At 44.4% G+C, this 16671-nt stretch overlaps 1 protein-coding gene across 1 annotated transcript in view; it reads left to right on the top strand.

Annotated features, from left to right (window-relative positions):
- The first annotated feature begins 1222 nt into the window (after positions 1 to 1222).
- eya4 (EYA transcriptional coactivator and phosphatase 4) overlaps positions 1223 to 16671 on the top strand; it is a 141567-nt gene continuing 126118 nt past the window's right edge. Inside the window, exons 1-2 of the mRNA XM_090233319.1 lie at positions 1223 to 1692; positions 7355 to 7417. Coding sequence (XP_090089445.1) covers positions 7385 to 7417 — 33 coding nt within the window. The 5' untranslated portion in view covers positions 1223 to 1692; positions 7355 to 7384. The remainder of the gene's footprint in view (positions 1693 to 7354; positions 7418 to 16671) is intronic.

Genomic DNA, 16671 nt, shown 5'->3' with positions numbered 1-16671 from the left:
GTAAGGGTTTTGCAGTTTAAAATAGATCTCAAAGTGCCATGGTAAAGGGTGTCAATTGATCTCAAACACTGAATGGAAGCATTCATACATAAAATATCCCCATAGTCTAGTAAAGGCATAAATGTAGCTGATACTAGCCTCCTTCTGGCTTCAAAAGAAAAACAGGCCTTATTCCTAAAATAAAATCCAAATTTCAGCTTCAATTTTTTTGTAAGTTGTTTAATATGCAATTTAAAAGAGAGGTCGTCATCAATTACAATTCCAAGATATGTATATGAGGTTACAACCTCAACCTCCTTGCCCTGACAGGTAGTAATAGGTGAAAGGTTCAGAGGTCTATTTCTTGCTTTAGAAAACACCATTAGTTTAGTTTTGTCAGTATTGAGGATAAGCTTCAATTCACACAAGGTATGTTGAACAGTATAAAAAGCAGTTTGCAAGTTCTGGAAAGCTTTTGTAAGAGACGAGGCACAACGGTAAATAACAGTATCATCAGCATAAAAATGAAGTTTCGCATTTTAGACATTTTTGTCTAAATCATTTATATAAATAGTGAATAAGAGAGGACCAAGTACAGAGCCTTGGGGCACACCATTAAAGACAGACAATTTAACAGACTTCAAATTGAGTGCACTGAGTTCTATCAGACAGATAGTTAGCAAACCATGCAACTGCATGCTCTGAAAGACCTACACTCGACAATCTCTGCCTTTAGTATAGCATGATCAACTGTATCAAAAGCCTTGTATTTAATGGCCTTGTATTTAGGATGGCCTTGTTGTGTGGGAAGCCCCCATAGCATAATACACTGAAGCCGCTTCATGCCGAGGCCTGCTTCTAAATGTATAATTAGTTAATTGTGTTGTAATTGTAAAAAAGGGAACTTGGGATGACTTGTTAAAGCATATCCACTTTATGAACATATTTTCTAACGTATAGAAATGTACATTGGTCAGCCGTCATTACCCATCCCTATTATCTGGATTTACATTGAGAAATGAATATTTTTTTGTTGTAGTTTGGTTTGGTTGAAGTGTTGTGGTATTATGTGCGTTATTAACTGGAGAGAGCACGCTGTTCTAGTTGAGAGAGGGATAGATCAAACTTGGCACATCATTTGGGCCACACTATTAATAAGAATGTCATTTCGGTATCCCCCTCCCACCCCCCTGTACCCCATTACTGCTTTGGACATTTGCCAAATGCTGGACGCATGGCAGCTGGACGCATGCGTAGTGTGCCGTGATCAACACAGCTCAGCTTCATTCGCTCTTCAAGAAGGGGTCTTAAATGCCGATCGAAGTACTCAAACAAACTTTATACCAACGTTAAAATAACTAGTGAGCTTTCGTAGAGTGAACGGTCCATTGCTCCATTATAGCGTTCCGACGTGCCGCTTAAATTAGTCCCATAGTTTATTTTACAGTTAAAAGTGTTGTTTTTTTTTCCCCGCTGTTGTTCTGGTATCTTCGCTAAGGCTAATGTCAGTCCGTCAGACCAACTCATGTGTTTGAACTTCTTCAGAGAACGAGTCCAGTCCCGGTGACAGCGGCAGAGCGAGCTGTGTGTTCCGCCGTTCCAACTCCTCTTCAATCTATCATCATGAGCTTGTCCAAAGAGTGACGGAAACGGAAATTGGAAACGAAAGTGTTTTTTTTAAAGTACAAACGAAGATATCTTCCCAACCCAAAGGTATGTTTTGTATTATTCATTATTTTTTTTGTTGTGTGTGTGTGAAAATGCTTAGTCTAAATAAATGTTGGCCAAATAGGTCTATGGAATAAATAGGGCTATAAAACAGCCCATTGAAACGACGGGGTTATAACATGTTACGCAGGTGTGATCTAATGTTGATATGCAGCCGTTATAAACTAAACTAAAAATCGAATAAATCCTGTTTTTATGAGCCCTTTTGGAGCCTAATCATTTTGCTATTTGTTTGACTATTTAGTCGTAATAACATGTTTTCATTTCCAATTATGAATTGACCTTTGAATAGATCAGTAGGCCTATAGGCTGCATTTAGGCGTATCTGCTGTCTTTCAATGGGTAGTGTAGTAGACCTAGCTAGGCCTACTGTTCAACAATAATTAAATATTATAGCTTCGTTACACCTTCATATTTAGTAGGCCTAATTTTGACTGAGGTGTCATTAATATCTGTGCTAGATTTGGAATATACCTCTGAAATAGTTTTCCCCCCCAAAAAAACATTTTACAGTATATATTTATTATTTTAAGCCATATATTTCTTACATCATACAGACTAATAATATAACTCTATAATTGTAATATTCCCTTTCCACTTTCACCGTTTAGAAACTTCAGCATTCACGAGCTCCATGCAATGCGTTGCTCATGCCCTCGCAGTCGCCGGTGGCCACGAGCGCATACCGAAACAGCCTCCGTCTCTTGCGCTGTCCATCCTCGTGCCGAACGGGCCGCTTCTATCCCTCTCTTGTGCAGACCGGAGGACTCTCTCTCTCTCTCTCTCTGCCTCACTTGTGATCTTCACGTGTATTTTGTGTTTATATTTGAGATGTAGGAAATGAGATTAGTATCCCCTACTGCAACACGCAGGACCACCACCATGCATGCCACGACGCGCCACTTGCTCCGTCCCAGAATGGCCCTGGCTGGCTAACGGCCTGTCCCTAACAACTAGCAACAACATGATCTGAATCTGATACCTAACGAAATTCATACAGGATCGATTACACATTGAGGACTCATAGCCAAAACGCACTTATGCACAGCTAAGCGCAGTAGGCCTATCTCTATTGTTCTGGTGAGATTTAGGGGTGTTGTAAATGTAAGTAAGTGTTCGCCCGGACTTGTATAGCCCACGTTATTTTTAACTCACAATTGTCTTGAGGGAATATTGGTGACAAAATTCGTGACATAATTTGAATAGACATGTATTTCACATTATAGGCTATTCAACATGGGTGTAATGGTGCTGTTAAGGTAGTGAAAGAATGACAAGATATCAAATAATGCTTTTAAAGGTTTGGTAACTATGCATGGATCCCCAAAGTCACAGGCCTCAGCCTATTCGTGCCAAATATTGGACTTTTTAAAAAAACATTTTTTACTTAACTTCTAATGTATTAGTCTATTACAATTTAGTGTGGTCTACTTATTGATGTAAATATAAAACATTTGTGTTTTTTATTATTTTAATGATTGAGTGTAATTGTTTAATTTCAACAGTTGAGGCTGACATTTGTTAGTGGTTCCGGGTCGCTTTGTGACACCTGTACTAGTTAGTGTATGTTCAGAGTCTACAGTAATGCTCAGATGGAAAAGGTGAAGTCTACAGTAAACTGTTTACTTGTGTTATGACATAATCATTGTTCTAGACAACTACGCATCAGAGACATCACGTGATCAACAATTGCCCCAAAATATTACCCATGACATCCAGTGGCTGCTCTTACGAGAAAATGTGGACCCCCCCCCCCCTTTCAAATGCACACACATTTATTTCCAGCCCGTTATTTTGTAAAAACAGTAGCCTATAGAACCACATATAGTTGTGATTGCACCAACTCCAATTGATATCGTTCCCGTTTAGACCTACTTTAACAATTACGCACCACACAGAGTCGTAAATTAGTAACTTATCTTCGGGGCCTTTGCTGGAATAGTCTGCCAATACCGCGGTAGTAAACGCCTGAAATGTCTTTCCGACAATGGTAGTAAAGCCGTGGTGACACGCTGGCATTACGCTATTTGGGGAGATGACCATGGCTCCTCTCGTGTGCCTGGACGTTTTATAAAGAATCAACCCAAACAGGAATTCCCATCACGTTTTGGAAACTCGAGAATAGCGGACCTTGGCTACAATATTTAAAAAAAATCTGATTCTGTTGTCAATAATGTACGTTTTGGATATGAAGAGGAGCGCTTTTCCCTCCACATCTGCGCTCTAGTCGAGACAATAGGATCGTGACATGTATGTAGCCCGAAGGGCCACGCGTGGCATGACTGACAGCCATGTTGAAAGCGTCATGCGGGTTTGTTCAATAATTTCCACGATTTCGTTTTTTTTTATGGAGTGAAATTACCACAATGTAGATATGAAGCCGACTTCATTCCCCACTCCCACCCATCTACCTTTCTCCTGCTCTCCCCTGTTACCCTACAGTGTCAATACCTACACCAAGAAATATAACTCTCCCTTCAGGGAGTTTGACGGAAATGGCACTGGCAGGCCTGCACATTGATTCCTCGCACAGAATCGAGAGAGAGAGAGAGAGAGAGAGAGAGAGAGAGAACGATCTCAGTTGGCCTGAGAGAAGCATTATTGTCTTGGGTTTCAGGCCAACGTGAGCTCAACGCTATGAAAAATTAAAAGGCTGCGAGACTAAAAGACTAAAAGACTAAGACAACAAACGAGAAGAGTTGACGTTCGTCAGAGCAGCTCTAACACGGAGTGAGACAGTTGGGGGGGGGGGGGGGGGGGGAGCCAGCAGGTGCTAATATTTATACTTCGGCCCTCATTTTTGTTTTTCATATTTTATTGAACAGATAGAGAGTGGATGCCAGTGGAGAACGATAGAGGTTTTTGTCAAAAGGGGCACTAGTCGTGATGCAAACCTAGGCAGATACCGTAGACATGTGTGCAGGAGGCTATGATCACTAGACCATCCAGGCTACACACACAAGTCTCCTCTTCGTTGTTGGTGCAGTCCTCGCTGTATGAGTCACGTTACAATTCTAACCAAGTGGGTTAAACACTACTGGGAAAATGTGTGAGATGTTTTGTTGTTGCCTTCCACCTCCCTCTGTTCACTACAATAAGTGGTCCTGTAAATGATTATTCAGCTTTACTTTCGGCTAGAGACTCTAGTCACTGAGCTCTTAAGTACAGGCCATTCTACTGCCAAAATGTTTGTCTATGGAGATTACATGGTGGTGTGCTCGATTTTATACACCTGTCTGCCAAGGGTGTGACTGAAATAGACGGATCCACTAATTTGAAGGGGTGTCCACATACTTTTGTGTATGTATATATATATCACACACACACACACACACACACACACACACACACACACACATATATGTATTGCACAAACACACACACACGCACACACACACACATACACACACACACACACACACACACACACACACACACACACACACACACACACACACACACACACATATATGTATTGCACAAACACACACACACACACACATACACACACACACACACACACACACACACACACACACACACACACACACGCACACACGTACACACACACACACAGAGTATGTGGACACCCCTTGAAATGAGTGAATTCAGCTATTTCAGCAGGTGTATAAAGGTGTATCATGGTGTATCGTGGTGTATCGTGCACACAGCCATGCAGTCTCCATAGACAAACATTGGCAGTAGAATGGCCGTACTGAAGAGCTCAGTGACTTTCAACGTGGCACCGTCATAGGATGCCACCTTTCCAACTAGTCCGTTTTTAACATTTCTGCCCTGCTAGAGCTGCCACGGTGAACTGTAAGTGCTGTTATTGTGAAGTGGAAATGTCTAGGACTAACAACGTCTCAGCCACAAAGTGGTAGGCCACACAAGCTCACAGAACGGGGCTGTCATCGGTTGCAAACTATCTCTGGAAGCAACGTCACCAGCAGAATTGTTTGTCGGGAGCTTCATGAAATGGGTTTCCATGGCTGAGCAGCCGCACACAAGTCTAAGATCACCAGAATGCCAAGCGTCAGCTGGTGTGGTGTAAAGCTCACCGCCATTGGACTCTGGAGCAGTGGAAACTCGTTCTCTGGAGTGATGAATCACACTTCACCATCGGGCAGTCTGACGGAAGAATCTGGGTTTGGCGGATGTCAGGAGAACGCTACCTGCCCCAATGCATTGTGTTAACTGTAAAGTTTGGTGGTGGAGGAATAATGGTCTGGGGCTGTTTTTCATGGTTCGGGCCCCTTAGTTCCAGTGAAGGGAAATCTTAATGCTACAGTATACAATGCCAAAGGGAAAGGGGGATACCTAGTCAGTTGCATTCTGGATGCTTCCAACTTTGTGGCAACAGTTTGGGGTAGTCCCTTTCCTCTTTCAGCATGACAATGCCCCCGTGCACAAAGCGAAGTCCATACAGAAATGGTTTGTTGAGATCGGTGTGGAAGAACTTGACTGGCCTGCACAGAGCCCTGACCTCAACCCCATCGAACACCTTTGGGATGAATTGGAATGCAGACTGTGAGCCTGAAGGCCCAATCGCCCAACATTAGTGCCCAACATCACTAATAATCTTGTGGCTGAATGGAAGCAAGTCCCCGCAGCAATGTTCCAACATCTAGTGGAAAGCCTTCCCAGGAGGGTGGAGGCTGTTATAGCAGCAATGTTCCTACATCTAGTGGAAAGCCTTCCCAGGAGAGAGGGGGCTGTTATAGCAGCAATGTTCCAACATCTAGTGGAAAGCCTTCCCAGAAGAGTGGATTCTGTTATAGCGGCAATGGGGGAGGGACCAACTCCATATTAATGCCCATGATTTTAAAATTAGATGGTTTACTAGCAGGTGTCCACTTACGTTTGGTCATGTAGTGTATGTATACTCTAGAATAACATACTGGATACTATGAAAGGATATGAAGAATTCAACACAGCATCCTCCCCCGTCTGCTGTTGCACACACACACACACACACACACACACACACACACACACACACACACACACACACACACACACAAACACACACACACACACACACACACACACACACACACACACACACACACACACACACACACACACACACACACACACACACACACACACACACACACACACACACACACAAACACACACACACACACACACACACACACACACACACACACACACGAAAAGGAACTAAAAGATGCGTATACATTACAATGTCTCACAGATGATTATATATGGTTCTCTTTTCTCCCTCTCCCTCCCTCCCTCTCTCTCCCTCCCTCTCTCTCTCTCCCTCCCTCCCTCCCTCCCTCTCTCTCTCTCTCTCTCTGTCTCTCTCTCCCTCCCTCTCTCTCTCTCTCTCTCTCTCTCTCCCTGACTCTCTCTCTTACTCTCTCTCTCTCTCTCTCTGTCTCTCTCTTTCTCTCCATCTCTCTCTCCTCTCTCCCTCTCTCCTCTCTCTCTCTCTGTGTCTCTCTCTTTCTCTCTCTCTCTGTCTCTCTATCGCTCTCTCTCTCTCTCTCTCTCTCTCTCTGTGTCTCTCTCTTTCTCTCCATCTCCCTCTCTCCTCTCTCTCTCTCTCTCTGTCTCTCTCTTTCTCTCCATCTCTCTCTCTCCTCTCTCCCTCCATCCTCTCTCTCTCCTCTCTCAGGTGTTTTAGTGGGTGTTATCTGAAGGAGTCATGGAGCCTTCACCGGACCTCAGGGAACATACGGTGAGTACAGTGTAACAGACAGTAGAGAGAGAGATAGTGCTACTCTCTCTCTCTGAACCAGTGTTTGGGTGGGTGGGAGGGTTGCTGTGTGTTTGGGTGGGTGGGAGGGTTGATGTGTGTTTGGGTGGGTGGGAGGGTTGATGTGTGTTTGGGTGGGTGGGAGGGTTGCTGGGTTCTTTCACACACACAACCAATAGGGTTGAGAGTGTCTCCCAGATCGTATTCAACTAGACCAGTATAGCCCCAGTCAGCTAGACCAGTATAGTCCCAGTCAGCTAGACCAGTATAGTCCCAGTCCCAGCTAGACCAGTATAGTCCCAGTCCTAGCTAGACCAGTATAGCCCCAGTCAGCTAGACCAGTATAGCCCCAGTCAGCGAGACCAGTATATCCCCAGTCAGCTAGACCAGTATAGCCCCAGTGAGCTAGACCAGTATAGCCCCAGTCAGCCAGACCAGTATAGCCCCAGTCAGCTAGACCAGTATAGCCCCAGTCAGCTAGACCAGTATAGCCCCAGTCCCAGTCCCAGCTAAACCAGTATAGTCCCAGTCAGCTAGACAAGTATAGTCCCAGTCAGCTAGACCAGCATAGCCCCAGTCAGCTAGACCAGTATAGTCCCAGTCAGCTAGACCAGTATAGTCCCAGTCAGCTAGACCAGTATAGTCCCAGTCAGCTAGACCAGTATAGTCCCAGTCAGCTAGACCAGTATAGTCCCAGTCCCAGCCAGACCAGTATAGCCCCAGTCAGCTAGACCAGTATAGTCCCAGTCCCAGTCCCAGCTAGACCAGTATAGTCCCAGTCAGCTAGACCAGTATAGTCCCAGTCAGCTAGACCAGTATAGTCCCAGTCAGCTAGACCAGTATAGCCCCAATCAGCTAGACCAGTATAGTCCCAGTCCCAGTCCCAGCTAGACCAGTATAGTCCCAGTCAGCTAGACCAGTATAGTCCCAGTCAGCTAGACCAGTATAGTCCCAGTCAGCTAGACCAGTATAGTCCCAGTCAGCTAGACCAGTATAGTCCCAGTCAGCTAGACCAGTATAGCCCCAGTCAGCTAGACCAATATAGCCCCAGTCAGTTAGACCAGTATAGCCCCAGTCCCAGCTAGACCAGTATAGTCCCAGTCAGCTAGACCAGTATAGTCCCAGTCAGCTAGACCAATATAGTCCCAGTCAGCTAGACCAGTATAGTCCGAGTCTGCTAGACCAGTATAGTCCCAGTCCCAGCTAGATCAGTATAGCCCCAGTCAGCTTGACCAGTATAGCCCCAGTCAGCTAGACCAGTATAGTCCCAGTCCCAGCTAGACCAGTATTGTCCCAGTCCCAGCTAGAACAGTATAGCCCCAGTCAGCTAGACCAGCATAGCCCCAGTCCCAGCTAGACCAGTATAGTCCAGTCAGCTAGACCAGTATAGTCCAAGTCCCAGCTAGACCAGTATAGTCCCAGTCAGCTAGACCAGTATAGTCCCAGTCCCAGTCAGCTAGACCAGTATAGCCCCGGTCAGCTAGACCAGTATAGTCCCAGTCAGCTAGACCAGTGTAGTCCCAGTACCAGTCAGCTAGACCAGTATAGTCCCAGTCCCAGTCAGCTAGACCAGTATAGCCCCAGTCAGCTAGACCAGTATATCCCCAGTCAGCTAGACCAGTATATCCCCAGTCAGCTAGACCAGTATAGTCCCAGTCAGCTATACCAGTATATCCCCAGTCAGCTAGACCAGTATATCCCCAGTCAGCTAGAACAGTATAGTCCCAGTCCCAGTCAGCCAGACCAGTATAACCCCAGTCCCAGCTAGACCAGTATAGTCCCAGTCCCAGTCAGCTAGACCAGTATAGTCCCAGTCCCAGTCAGCTAGACCAGTATAGTCCCAGTCAGCTAGACCAGTATAGTCCCAGTCAGCTAGACCAGTATAGTCCCAGTCCCAGTCAGCTAGACGTGTATAGTGCCAGTCCCAGTCAGCTAGGCCAGTATAGCCCCAGTCAGCTAGACCAGTATAGTCCCAGTCCTAGTCTGCTAGATCTGTACAGTCCCCTCCCAGTCAGCTAGACCAGTATAGTCCCAGTCCCAGTCTGCTAGACCTGTACAGTTCCCGTCCCAGTCAGCCAGAACAGTATAGCCCCAGTCCCAGCATTCCATAATGGTTTCTGTGGCAGCATGGGCAGTGAACAAACTATCCTAGGTGTGTCCATCTAGAGGCATCTTTCTAGCTCTATGCTAGCGACCTAGTTCATCTTGTTTAAAGATCAGGCGGGTATTGTTGGGAAAATGATTTTGGCGGCGAGCGAGGGAGGGCCAACTCACATTTCAAAGACGTTAGCGAACAGAACAGGTGTAATTTCATCTCCTTAGCTCGCCCTCGTTCTGACAACACCGTCTCTCTCTCTCTCTTAGTCATTGGCTCCCTCTCTATCTCGCTCTGTCAATCTCTCTCTCTCTCTCTCTCTCTCTCGCTCTCTCTCTCTCTCTCTCTCTCGCTCTCTCTCTCTCCCTCTCTCTCCCTCTCTCTCTCTCTCGCTCTGTCAATCTGCCCTTTCCTTCCCTGCCGTGCCAGCTCAGAGAATAACAATTGTGTAAAGTAGGCCAGAGTAGAAATATGTGTTGTTTTTCTGTTGTCTTTCAGTTCTTCTCTCAGACCTGTTCTGGTCCTATTTCGGGTTTAGATTACCTCTGTGCTCTGACACACACACACACACACACACACACACACACACACACACACTACGCACACCAACCCTGCCTCTGCCACCCGACTATCAAGTATGAATGTGTATATTTCCCGACACTATATCAGCATCAGTATATAGATGTGTGTCGTTGATCAGGTGAGTATGAGGAGAGGCTCAGATATATTGTCATATATACAGAGACAAAGAGAGGAAGGAGTATGGGGGGGAGATTTGTTTACAGTTTTGCAATGGTGGAAAAAGTACTCGATACACAGAACTGAACTTCACTGACCTTGACTGAACTCCAGTGGTGGAAAAAGTACCCAATTGTCATACTTGAGTAAAAGTGAAGATATCCTTATAAGAAAATAACTCTTATAAAAGTGAAGGTCACCCAGTAAAATACTACTTGAGTAAAAGTGAAGATATCCTTAATAGAAAATAACTCTTATAAAAGTGAAGGTCACCCAGTAAAATACTACTCGAGTAAAAGTCTAAAAGAGTTTATTTTGAAATATTATTAAGTATCAATCGGAAAATGTAAATATACTATTAAGTATCAAAAGTAAAGTATGAATCACAGATTATTTACTGATAGCCGGGGCACCCTCCAACACCCTCCAACACCCTCCAACACCCTCCAACACCCTCCAACACCCTCCCACACCCTCCCACACCCTCCAACACCCTCCCACACCCTCCAACACCCTCCCACACCCTCCAACACCCTCCAACACCCTCCCACACTCAGACATTATTTACAAACAAAGCATGTGTGTTCAGCGAGTCCGCCATCTCAGAGGCAGTCGAGACGACCAGGGATGTTGCGTGAACGGGTACTTTTGTGTGTGTCAGGGAAAATGTATAGGGGGGAAAAGTACATTGTTTTTCTTTAGGAATGTAGTGGAGTAAAAAGTTGTCAATAAAGTAAATAGTAAAGTAAATTACAGATGAATGAATTACCCAAAACACTACTGAAGTAAAAACTTTAAAGTGTTTCTACACCACTGCAGTGTCGACGATACATTTACATTTTAGTCATTTAGCTTTTATACGGAACAACTTACAGGAGCAGTCAGGGTTAAGTGTTTTACAGGAGCAGTCAGGGTTAAGTGTTTTACAGGAGCAGTCAGGGTTAAGTGTTTTACAGGAGTAGTCAGGGTTAAGTGTTTTACAGGAGCAGTCAGGGTTAAGTGTTTTACAGGAGCAGTCAGGGTTAAGTGTTCTACAGGAGCAGTCAGGGTTAAGTGTTTTACAGGAGCAGTCAGGGTTAAGTGTTTTACAGGAGCAGTCAGGGTTAAGTGTTTTACAGGAGCAGTCAGGGTTAAGTGTTTTACAGGAGTAGTCAGGGTTAAGTGTTTTACAGGAGCAGTCAGGGTTAAGTGTTTTACAGGAATAGTCAGGGTTAATTGTTTTACAGGAGCAGTCAGGGTTAAGTGTTTTACAGGAGCAGTCAGGGTTAAGTGTTTTACAGGAGTAGTCAGGGTTAATTGTTTTACAGGAGCAGTCAGGGTTAAGTGTTTTACAGGAGCAGTCAGGGTTAAGTGTTTTACAGGAGCAGTCAGGGTTAAGTGTTTTACAGGAGCAGTCAGAGTTAAGTGTTTTACAGGAGCAGTCAGGGTTAAGTGTTTTACAGGAGCAGTCAGGATTAAGTGTTTTACAGGAGCAGTCAGGGTTAAGTGTTTTACAGGAGCAGTCAGGGTTAAGTGTTTTACAGGAGCAGTCAGGGTTAAGTGTTTTACAGGAGCAATAGGGTTAGGGTTAAGTGTTTTACAGGAGCAGTCAGGGTTAAGTGTTTTAAAGGAGCAGTCAGGGTTAAGTGTTTTACAGGAGCAGTCAGGGTTAAGTATTTTACAGGAGCAGTCAGGGTTCAGTGTTTTACAGGAGCAGTCAGGGTTATGTGTTTTACAGGAGCAGTCAGGGTTAAGTGTTTTACAGGAGCAGTCAGGGTTAAGTGTTTTACAGGAGCAGTCAGGGTTAAGTGTTTTACAGGAGCAGTCAGGGTTAAGTGTTTTACAGGAGCAGTCAGGGTTAAGTGTTTTACAGGAGCAGTCAGGGTTAAGTGTTTTACAGGAGCAGTCAGGGTTAAGTGTTTTACAGGAGCAGTCAGGGTTAAGTGTTTTACAGGAGCAGTCAGGGTTAAGTGTTTTACAGGAGCAGTCAGGGTTAAGTGTTTTACAGGAGCAGTCAGGGTTAAGTGTTTTACAGGAGCAGTCAGGGTTAAGTGTTTTACAAGAGCAATAGGGTTAGGGTTAAGTGTTTTACAGGAGCAGTCAGGGTTAAGTGTTTTACAGGAGCAGTCAGGTTTAAGTGTTTTACAGGAGCAGTAAGTGTTTTACAGGAGCAGTCAGGGTTAAGTGTTCTACAGGAGCAGTCAGGGTTAAGTGTTTTACAGGAGCAGTCAGGGTTAAGTGTTCTACAGGAGCAGTCAGGGTTAAGTGTTTTACAGGAGCAGTCAGGGTTAAGTGTTTTACAGGAGCAATAGGGTTAAGTGTTTTACAGGAGCAGTCAGGGTTAAGTGTTTTACAGGAGCAGTCAGGGTTAAGTGTTTTACAGTAGCAGTCAGGGTTAAGTGTTTTACAAGAGCAGTCAGGGTTAAGTGTTTTACAGGAGCAGTCAGGGTTAAGTGTTTTACAGGAGCAGTCAGGGTTAAGTGTTTTACAGGAGCAGTCAGGGTTAAGTGTTTTACAGGAGCAATAGGGTTAGGGTTAAGTGTTTTACAGGAGCAGTCAGGGTTAAGTGTTTTACAGGAGCAGTCAGGGTTAAGTGTTTTACAGGAGCAGTCAGGGTTAAGTATTTTACAGGAGCAGTCAGGGTTAAGTGTTTTACAGGAGCAGTCAGGGTTATGTGTTTTACAGGAGCAGTCAGGGTTAAGTGTTTTACAGGAGCAGTCAGGGTTAAGTGTTTTACAGGAGCAGTCAGGGTTAAGTGTTTTACAGGAGCAGTCAGGGTTAAGTGTTTTACAGGAGCAGTCAGGGTTAAGTGTTTTACAGGAGCAGTCAGGGTTAAGTGTTTTACAGGAGCAGTCAGGGTTGTGTTTTACAGGAGCAGTCAGGGTTAAGTGTTTTACAGGAGCAGTCAGGGTTAAGTGTTTTACAGGAGCAGTCAGGGTTAAGTGTTTTACAGGAGCAGTCAGGGTTAAGTGTTTTACAGGAGCAGTCAGGGTTAAGTGTTTTACAGGAGCAGTCAGGGTTAAGTGTTTTACAGGAGCAGTCAGGGTTGTGTTTTACAGGAGCAGTCAGGGTTAAGTGTTTTACAGGAGCAGTCAGGGTTAAGTGTTTTACAGGAGCAGTCAGGGTTAAGTGTTTTACAGGAGCAGTCAGGGTTAAGTGTTTTACAGGAGCAGTCAGGGTTAAGTGTTTTACAGGAGCAGTCAGGGTTGTGTTTTACAGGAGCAGTCAGGGTTAAGTGTTTTACAGGAGCAGTCAGGGTTAAGTGTTTTACAGGAGTAGTCAGGGTTATGTGTTTTACAGGAGCAGTCAGGGTTAAGTGTTTTACAGGAGCAGTCAGGGTTAAGTGTTTTACAGGAGCAGCCAGGGTTAAGTGTTTTACAGGAGCAATAGGGTTAGGGTTAAGTGTTTTACAGGAGCAGTCAGGGTTAAGTGTTTTACAGGAGTAGTCAGGGTTAAGTGTTTTACAGGAGTAGTCAGGGTTAAGTGTTTTACAGGAGCAGTCAGGGTTAAGTGTTTTACAGGAGCAATAGGGTTAAGTGTTTTACAGGAGCAGTCAGGGTTAAGTGTTTTACAGGAGCAGTCAGGGTTAAGTGTTTTACAGTAGCAGTCAGGGTTAATTGTTTTACAAGAGCAGTCAGGGTTAAGTGTTTTACAGGAGCAGTCAGGGTTAAGTGTTTTACAGGAGCAGTCAGGGTTAAGTGTTTTACAGGAGCAGTCAGGGTTAAGTGTTTTACAGGAGCAGTCAGGGTTAAGTGTTTTACAGGAGCAGTCAGGGTTAAGTGTTTTACAGGAGCAGTCAGGGTTAAGTGTTTTACAGGAGCAGTCAGGGTTAAGTGTTTTACAGGAGCAGTCAGGGTTAAGTGTTTTACAGGAGCAGTCAGGGTTAAGTGTTTTACAGGAGTAGTCAGGGTTAAGTGTTTTACAGGAGCAGTCAGGGGTAAGTGTTTTACAGGAGCAGTCAGGGTTAAGTGTTTTACAGGAGCAGTCAGGGTTAAGTGTTTTACCGGAGCAGTCAGGGTTAAGTGTTTTACAGGAGTAGTCAGGGTTATTTGTTTGACAGGAGCAGTCAGGGTTAAGTGTTTTACAGGAGCAGTCAGGGTTAAGTGTTTTACAGGAGCAATCAGGGTTAAGTGTTTTACAGGAGCAGTCAGGGTTAAGTGTTTTACAGGAGTAGTCAGGGTTAAGGGTTTTACAGGAGCAGTCAGGGTTAAGTGTTTTACAGGAGCAGTCAGGGTTAAGTGTTTTACAGGAGCAGTCAGGGTTATGTGTTTTACAGGAGCAGTCAGGGTTAAGTGTTTTACAGGAGGAGTCAGGGTTATGTGTTTTACAGGAGCAGTCAGGGTTAAGTGTTTTACAGGAGCAGTCAGGGTTAAGTGTTTTACAGGAGCAGTCAGGGTTAAGTGTTTTGCTCAAGGACACATCGACAGATATTTCACCTTGTTGACTCGGGGATTCGAACCAGCAACCTTTCGGTTACTGGTCCAACGCACTAACCGCTAGGCTACCTGCCGCCTCTACACTCTAACCGCTAGGCTACCTGCCACCTCTACACTCTAACCGCTAGGCTACCTGCCGCCTCTACACTCTAACCGCTAGGCTACCTGCCGCCTCTACATTCTAACCGCTAGGCTACCTGCCGCCTCTACACTCTAACCGCTAGGCTACCTGCCGCCTCGACACTCTAACCAAATCAAAATCAAATCAAATGTTATTTGTCACATACACATGGTTAGCAGATGTTAATGGTCACATGGTTAGCAGATGTTAATGCGAGTGTAGCGAAATGCTTGTGCTTCTAGTTCCGAAAATGCAGTAATAACCAACGAGTAATCTAACTAACAATTCCAAAACTACTACCTTATAGACACAAGTGTAAGGGGATAAAGAATATGTACATAAAGATATATGAATGAGTGATGGTACAGAACGGCATAGGCAAGATACAGTAGAAGGTATTGAGTACAGTATATACATATGAGATGAGTAATGTAGGGTATGTAAACAAAGTGGCATAGTTTAAAGTGGCTAGTTATACATGTATTACATAAAGATGCAGTAGATGATATAGAGTACAGTATATACATATACAGTGCCTTGCGAAAGTATTCGGCCCCCTTGAACTTTGCGACCTTTTGCCACATTTCAGGCTTCAAACATAAAGATATAAAACTGTATTTTTTTGTGAAGAATCAACAACAAGTGGGGCACAAACATGAAGTGGAACGTCATTTATTGGATATTTCAAACTTTTTTAACAAATCAAAAACTGAAAAATTGGGCCCCCTTAAGTTAATACTTTGTAGCGTCACCTTTTGCTGCGATTACAGCTGTAAGTCGCTTGGGATATGTCTCTATCAGTTTTGCACATCGAGAGACTGAAATTTTTTCCCATTCCTCCTTGCAAAACAGTTCGAGCTCAGTGAGGTTGGATGGAGAGCATTTGTGAACAGCAGTTTTCAGTTCTTTCCACAGATTCTCGATTGGAATCAGGTCTGGACTTTGACTTGGCCATTCTAACACCTGGATATGTTTATTTTTGAACCATTCCATTGTAGATTTTGCTTTATGTTTTGGATCATTGTCTTGTTGGAAGACAAATCTCCGTCCCAGTCTCAGATCTTTTGCAGACTCCATCAGGTTTTCTTCCAGAATGGTCCTGTATTTGGCTCCATCCATCTTCCCATCAATTTTAACCATCTCCCCTGTCCCTGCTGAAGAAAAGCAGGACCAAACCATGATGCTGCCACCACCATGTTTGACAGTGGGGATGGTGTGTTTAGGGTGATGAGCTGTGTTGCTTTTACGCCAAAAATAACGTTTTGCATTGTTGCCAAAAAGTTCAATTTTGGTTTCATCTGACCAGAGCACCTTCTTCCACATGTTTGGTGTGTCTCCCAGGTGGCTTGTGGCAAACTTTAAACGACACTTTTTATGGATATCTTTAAGAAATGGCTTTCTTCTTGCCACTCTTCCATAAAGGCCAGATTTGTGCAATATACGACTGATTGTTGTCCTATGGACAGAGTCTCCCACCTCAGCTGTAGATCTCTGCAGTTCATCCAGAGTGATCATGGGCCTCTTGGCTGCATCTCTGATCAGTCTTCTCCTTGTATGAGCTGAACGTTTAGAGGGACGGCCAGGTCTTGGTAGATTTGCAGTGGTCTGATACTCCTTCCATTTCAATATTATCGCTTGCACAGTGCTCCTTGGGATGTTTAAAGCTTGGGAAATCTTTTTGTATCCAAATCCGGCTTTAAACGTCTTCACAACAGTATCTCGGACCTGCCTGGTGTGTTCCTTGTTCTTCATGATGCTCTCTGCGCTTTTAACGGACCACTGAGACTATCACAGTGCAGGTGCATTGATACGGAGACTTGATTACACACAGGTGGATTGTATTTATCATCATTAGTCATTTAGGTCA

This window comes from Oncorhynchus mykiss, chromosome 4 (assembly GCF_057628025.1).
Source record: "Oncorhynchus mykiss isolate SJ-2025 chromosome 4, ASM5762802v1, whole genome shotgun sequence".
NCBI lineage: Eukaryota > Metazoa > Chordata > Actinopteri > Salmoniformes > Salmonidae > Oncorhynchus > Oncorhynchus mykiss.
This window is presented reverse-complemented; position numbering and strand designations above follow the sequence as displayed.